Here is a 7,104-nt window from a genome sequence, read left to right on the forward strand (position 1 = left end):
GCTGTGAGTAGAATTGATAGCTAAGCAGATTCTAAATAAAAAAGAGCCTTTAGACTGATAAAAAGCAATCAAGTCTCTCCAATGTTAAGTTGCTCACTTAAACAACGCAAAGTAGGGCCATATTTCACTAAACAATAATAAACGGGGGGTCGTGAGTTCCTTCGATAGCCCAAACACGTACTTTAAACTTGAGGGAAGGTGGACGGAATGATCATTTTTTTGTTTTGTTGTCGACCAGTCTGATACCCATGTAAAAAGTAGGCAGCAACTATCCAAAAGATTTTACTCTCACCCGTCAACTGTTTCAGCGAGACTGTTGTAAAAAAGGAACCGAAATGCACAGGTTCTCTTCGTGCCCCTTTCTATGTGTGTGCCAACAATCACTCCTCAAATGCATTCGCCGCCCCCAAAAGCTTGGTGTTGCCTTAACTTTGCTAAAAAAAAACTAGAACTCGCCACTCCGTGAAAAAGCAGCTGTAAGAGTTGCGGGCGCAGATTTGGTAATGAAGAGATGAGATGGTAAAGTCACACATGATCGTTCACTCGCCCACTATCAATAAGCGATAGCCGTCTTATCCAACCGTCATTCAATAAGCACAACGTAAAGTTTGGTGCGCATAAAATAAAGGACAAGATTCAAAGCCTCCTGTCTTTTTCGTTCAAAAAGAACCCTCGAACACCGAATAAAGTATTTTTAGATTTGGTTCGAGGTTTTGGCTACTCCTCAGCAGCTGGTACGACAATTCACTCCATCCCACTTGCGCCAAAAAAGCCAAGCGACTTATTTAGCGATTCTCGACGCTCACCGCATAGATTGCCATGCAAGTTACTCAGTTCGCTGCTGTCTATAGCTTCGCCTGTTCTATGGCAATAGTTGCCGCTTTGAAAACCATGACATACCCGACAAAATCGGGCATTGGACCTTGGATTGATGTTGATACTCCTTCCGATAAATACGTCTATCAAACGTCACGTGGTCGACGATGGGACCTTGTCATGAGTGACGAGTTTAATGTCCCAAACCGTAGTTTCCGAGCAGGAGACGACCACATGTGGACGTCTTTAGAAAAACCCGATGGCGTCAATGGGGCCTTGGAGGTCTATTCCCATAACATGACGTCCACTGCGTGTAGCAAGGACGGCACGTGCTACTTTTACATTAAAACCATTGATGAAGTCACCAAGGTGCAAGTCTACAACATGTATACACATCCTCCTAGTTTTGAAGAAGTGAAATTCTGGTACCGTGGGGCCATGGTCCAATCGTGGAACAAATTTTGCTACCAAGGAGGGATGCTGGAAGTCCGCGCTCAACTTCCTGGTGCAGTCTCAGCTGAAAGTGGCAATCCCGACCGTGCTCGAGGCCCTTCAGGGAAAACGACAGCCACTCGGTACTACCCGACATGGCCTGGAATCTGGATGCTTGGAAACCTCGGACGTGCGATTTTTTCGGCGTCGACGAACCGAATGTGGCCGTTTTCATATAATCGTTGTGATCCCGAAGTCTTTGAGCCCAGTTACCAGCGCATCAGTGCGTGTAATGATAATCCGGGCTATGGACTTCATCCGAATCAAGGTCGGGGAGCTCCAGAAATCGATTTATTAGAAGGAAGTGGCTTAGTGATATCGTCATCCGTGCAAATCGCACCGGGCATGCCTTTGTCCTACCGTCTGTTTCCCGTGGATGAATCTACTGGGGACTTGAGCTACTGTTTATATGCTTACAATTGCAAGACCAAGGGCGCAAATAATATTGACGTCCCGACGACGCACTATCAACAAACTAGGGGACACAAGTCGTGGTACCAGGGTTTTCGGTACGGAGCCAATAATTATTGTGCGCCGAATCCAGCCGAAGTGCAAACGTACGAGACTGTTGTCGCTTCTGTACGAAAGGGGATTAAGGACAATGAATGTGCAGTCGATACGTGTCCGGGGTCCGGGGACGTGAATGCCGATCTGAGCTTTATGGATAATTCTACAAATCAGCACTGGGGTATCAATTCGAACGGCACGTGCTATCCGCTCTTTAATTCATACATGGGATCGTACTTGTGCGATCCCGATAATACACATAAACAATGTGCAAGTCCTCGCGACGAAGCCACGACGCCCGCGTCAGGTGCAATGAATTCCTTCAAGTATCAAATGGATGCTTTGTCGTCAAATTGGCCTATTCACTTTGGGGTGTATACGGGGTACTATGACTATCAGGTCGAATGGGTTACGGGTACAAAAGGGTACGTGCGATGGCTATTTCAAGGCGAGCCATTGTTTGAAATTACCACCGAATCGATTCTAAATGTACCCCAGGATGCCGACAAGTCCAATCCTATTAAATTGATGGTCGAAGAGCCGTTGTATGTGATTTTTAACGTCGCGCTGTCCAGTTCGTGGGGTGCGAAGCCTCCGAATCCTGGTCAAGAGTGTCGTGGGGATGGCAAAGATGATGTCGACAATAAAATTTGTGATGCATTTCCAATGTACATGAAAATTGATTACATTCGACTGTACCAGGACTTGGGTACGGACCTTGAGCCGGATAATTACATGTCGGTCGGATGTGACCCACCGAGTCATCCGACAAAGGAATGGATTGAAGGACATATTGAAGAGTACGAGAATGATGAAAACAAGGTCATTGAAGTGGCCGGCAAGGCGTCGTGTAAAACGAATGACGACTGTACCATCGGGGGTACCGAGGCGAGGACGGCGTTTAAAACCGGCAAGTGTTTTAAACAGCGGTGCCAGTGCATGTATAATTCCTGGGGTGGTCCACGCTGTACTACAGCGATCTCGGGTTCGAAATCGATGGAATCGAGTATGATGAGCAAAACCTATGGCCCTCCCATGGAAGTCTCAATTGCAATGGCAATTGTTGCATGCCTCATGTCGGGCACCTCGGTGTATTTCGCAGTATTTAAGCTATCTCGACAATCGGCAGCGGTACTAGACGCAAAACGGAAAGCTTCCGTAAAATCCGAGATGGCGCATGTGAGCGAAGCGAGTAATTCTCGGGAATCAAGTTTCATAGGGGGACCCCAGACAAATTATTGTCAGAATTTTGTCTAGGTATCGTACAAATGTGTTGGAAACACCTGTCGTTATAATGTTTACTTCCACGAAAGTTTGCTTTTACGAAAAAAGCACCCAATAGCAGCTGTGTTTGGCTGTGAAACGCAAATAACACAACAAATATTATTTTATTTACTGCATTCATTCGCTAGCATCCTTAGCATTTGAAGTATCGGGTACAACATAAGTTATAAACTTATGAAGTACACCGAAATGTCGCTAGTGAAGTGGCTCGAGTAGTAACCGTAACACATTTCAAAGGGCAAAGGAAATACATGTCTATGCAAGTGAAAAGGCTAGTATTGTAATTTGTCAACTATATTTAAAAAAAATAAACAAACATTAGCATCTAGGAAAAGTGACTCGATGAGTAGCTTCTTACCCTCTGTAGAAGCAAAATCCACAACAAAGCGAGTGCTACTTTTTATTGTAGTGCCGTTTAATGAGATCGTCCAGTTTGTCATTGATCTTAAAATTGCCAGGTAATCTGTCCCATTTGGCGTAGAGTTCCTTCTCAAGTTCCATGAAAGTTGTAAAATACTCTTCATTATCTCGATTGTCTTGACCTCCCTTTACAATCGCCCGAGCAATGCTTCTGTCGTCTGGAAAAATCTTTCGAAGGACTGCAATAAAGTCTACTTCAATGAGATTCTGTCTCGAATACTGTCGATACGATTCCCTCCAAACGACCAAAAACTTATCCAGTGGAAAATCTGACGGTTTAGCAAACAACTTGGAAAATTTCTCGTTCATTTGAAGTTCACGCGCAAGGCGAATCTGAACGAGCATGTCGAGTGCCTCGTTGCTTGCACTTTTTTCATACATTTTCAAGAGATTCCATTCAATAAGTTTGGTCGTTTCCAATGATAAGTTGCCTTTCGATGAAAGAACAAAAACATATCCATAAAACTGCGCAAACATCTCGACCTCCTTTTTCGTAGGGGCATTCACATCTTTGCAGAAATACGACCAGACTCGGTCTAGTGGCACATGGTCCTTTTTCCACGTCGAAAATAAAGCCAACTTGAGCGAAAACGTATCCAATCCTAACGAACTTGCTTGTGCTACATGAAGCGCTAGAAACTTGTCACCCCCATACTCTTCCGAAAGCACCTTGACCAATTTTTGATGTTGTAAGTCTTCGGACGAATCGGGGCTGATGCGTGCAAGATACGCTTGGAGTTCCGAGATTTTATTGGTTTCAAACGCTTTCATGCCATCTTCCTGAATCTTGAGTTCTCTGGCGTAAATCGTTCCCGCCTTTACCCAGTTCTTTCGGTACGCTTTTTCTTCTTCCAGCAAATATTTCATTCCATCCGCATTTTTTTTTCCAGATTCAGCGATGCGCATTGCGTTCTCTACCTTACGAGCGCCATGTTTTAAAACCAATTGCTCATATAGTAAAACAGGGTGTTTGTTTGATTTCTCGACGCGTTTGATCAATTTGTGAAGCTGCTTTCTGTTCATTTGAAGGATTTTATTTAAAGAGAGATCGAGCTCTTTCACTGAACTTGCTTGAATGTCCACGTTTGGACGCGACAGATGGCTTTTAATGGCACGAGCCGATGCTTTAATTATCTCCATCACGTCTCGCTCTTCGGTTTTTTCATTTATTGTTGCGAAACCTTGTAACCTCTTCGGAGCCGGAGTGTCACGGCCAGTACCATTAACCGGTGAATCGCTTGCCAGCGTTAGTTGGACAGTAGCAGAGGCACTAAATGCGAGGAAGGCTGTCAATGCGGCGACGTAGATACGAACCATGGGTAAGAGTTTACAATGGATTTTATTAGAAGATAATTCAATTCTGGGAACGGAGGAGCTACCAAATGTAAGCATATTGAAAGGGCCCGTCGTTCTATTAAGCATACAGCATCTAATTAGCATCAAATCTTGGCGTAGCTGCATCTTTAAGCAGGTGGATGAACCCCAATCCGAAACGAATTCATGTGGTCGAAACATAGAAGACACCCACATTTAAAAGCATAAGAATCATCGAAATAGAATAAACCTAAGCAAGTGAACTAAAACATATTTAAGGACACATTTTGCCCAAATGTTTTGCCAAAGAATAACATTTATACGATTTGTCGACGTGGAGCTTTTCCCGTACAACTGTTCCCGCGTGTTGATGGCAAATTGTCGCAACGTGTGAAGGTCTTTCGGACCTTGTCGCAAAGCAGACTAAGCGAAGGCGTCATCAATGGGGAATTGTGACAACTTTAGGAGAAAAGATGAGATGTGAGCTGGGCGGCGACAAGGACTCGGGAAACGTGGCTACGGAAGAATAAATCAATATTAAAAGGAAGAAAAAAATGCCGCGACGAGAAAAAAAGATAGCAACAAAGGTTAACCTATCTGGGCCGACGCTTCCGCGTCGACCCGAAAGCTTAAAGATTAAGATTTTTAAATTTTAAGGAAGTCGAAGGCAACTCCCTTCTGAGATTGCTCGTCGATTTAGACAATGCCATAGTAGCTCGCCGTATCAGTGATGATGCGACGACAGTGAAATTTGGCATGTTAAACCATGCTTAGGCGGGTGTGCGAAATATTGAGCCTTGGAGCTCAAGGGTAACGGGGTGCATCGTTACATGAAATTAACACTTAAAGGTTGTTAATTAATATATGAACAAAGCTAGAGAAGCTCGACGATTCACTTTAGACAGTAAATTCAAAATGTTAAACCATAAATAGGGATAGGCCAAATATTGAGCCGCAGACTAACCAGCTGTAGCAGTAATCAAAAACACTTAAAAATAAGAAAGAGATAAAATTCATTTACATGTTAAGTACTAGGTATACTTAAGGCAGCAATTACAAAGATAGTAAAGAGACACAACACACGAATACAGTGCACATTTTACCCCCTTGTATACTTGACTTAAGAGAAGTCTTTCTCTGCACGTACAGTGTACGTCACCTAACGTAAGGCACCACTCACAACTAAAGCAGTGTGAAGTGGACTTGTACTGAAACAGTACAAGTCGTAGTGCCCCGTTACACTTGGAGCTCAAGCTACACGGCTCATTAGTATTTGGGTCGTAGAGATCTTTATACCCGGCTCAAATAAACATTTGACCCGCCAATTGCTAAATTGAGGGCTCGAGCTGAAATCCGGATTTGAAGTAGGGCAAGTGTGACATTCACGCTTATGCACAACATACACGATACCTGGTCAGTTGTTTCGTCAGTCATCCAATTGACGAATAAACATAAGTAACGTGTTTTACAAAAGGTCTTGCAGATGGCCCTGTTAAGACTCACCTGTTTTGGCTTGAATTAGAGTCGCTTGACCGAGCGATCTCAATAGAGGAACAGGAGACTTCAGTCTGAAACAGGCTATCGTCTTCTCGAGTGCATATTGTCCACCGAGACGACAAGAAAGCGTAGATTTAAAACCCATGGCTCTCGCGTATGTAGAGACCGAGAAGCCTCACTCCCAGGTTACAAGCGATTACAAAAGTTTAATCGTTGTAAAAAACGACGGGCCAATCACGCCTATGAGTGTAGTGTTTCACGGCCAATGCCTAAAACACTAAGCAAAAAGACCGACCTCTCGCTAGGAACATCGGAGGATGCAGATCCGACAATGTTGCGAGACATCGCAACGGCGAGGCGAATCGTCAAAAATCGATCGGGTCAGTAGGTGCGGAGCGTCCTACTGATCCAGCAACGTCAAAAGAATTTGCAGGCTTTTTGGCGAAAGTTGCTCCGCACCTACAAACATTGTGTGCAGCTACCCCAGGGGATGGGACACCCTGAAATAAAAGTGTCAAATTGTCAATTAAGTCCCTTGTCGATTGTGGGGCGTCGAAGTTGACGCCAAACGCTAGAAGATCGTAGACTCAAATTATTTAGTGCGAAATCCCTCTAACGAGGATGTCAGTGCACGTAGCAAAAGATGCATCTGTACCAGTAAAGAAACTGCAGTTGGTACCAATACACGTTAAATGGGTAAACGGTACGATGATACTTTCATCAACTTGATTTTATGACAAATTTATTGTCATTCTAGGAAAATAATGGCTCAGA

At 44.0% G+C, this 7,104-nt stretch overlaps 2 protein-coding genes across 2 annotated transcripts; one reads left to right on the forward strand and one right to left on the reverse strand.

Moving 5' to 3' along the window:
- Positions 1-891: 891 nt before the first annotated feature.
- Positions 892-3,072, forward strand: CCR75_007639 (uncharacterized protein; the record flags this gene model as incomplete). The annotated part of the gene is made up of 1 exon (XM_067965697.1): positions 892-3,072. One exon carries the CDS (start codon positions 892-894, stop codon positions 3,070-3,072), a length of 2,181 nt encoding a protein of 726 aa, XP_067819110.1.
- A 420-nt stretch (positions 3,073-3,492) lies between these two features.
- On the reverse strand, positions 3,493-4,836 carry CCR75_007640 (uncharacterized protein; the record flags this gene model as incomplete). The annotated part of the gene is made up of 1 exon (XM_067965698.1): positions 3,493-4,836. The coding sequence occupies one exon, from the start codon at positions 4,834-4,836 to the stop codon at positions 3,493-3,495; it is 1,344 nt and encodes a 447-aa protein (XP_067818762.1).
- Between the last annotated feature and the right edge of the window lie 2,268 nt (positions 4,837-7,104).

Source organism: Bremia lactucae, linkage group LG6 (genome assembly GCF_004359215.1).
Source record: "Bremia lactucae strain SF5 linkage group LG6, whole genome shotgun sequence".
NCBI lineage: Eukaryota > Oomycota > Peronosporomycetes > Peronosporales > Peronosporaceae > Bremia > Bremia lactucae.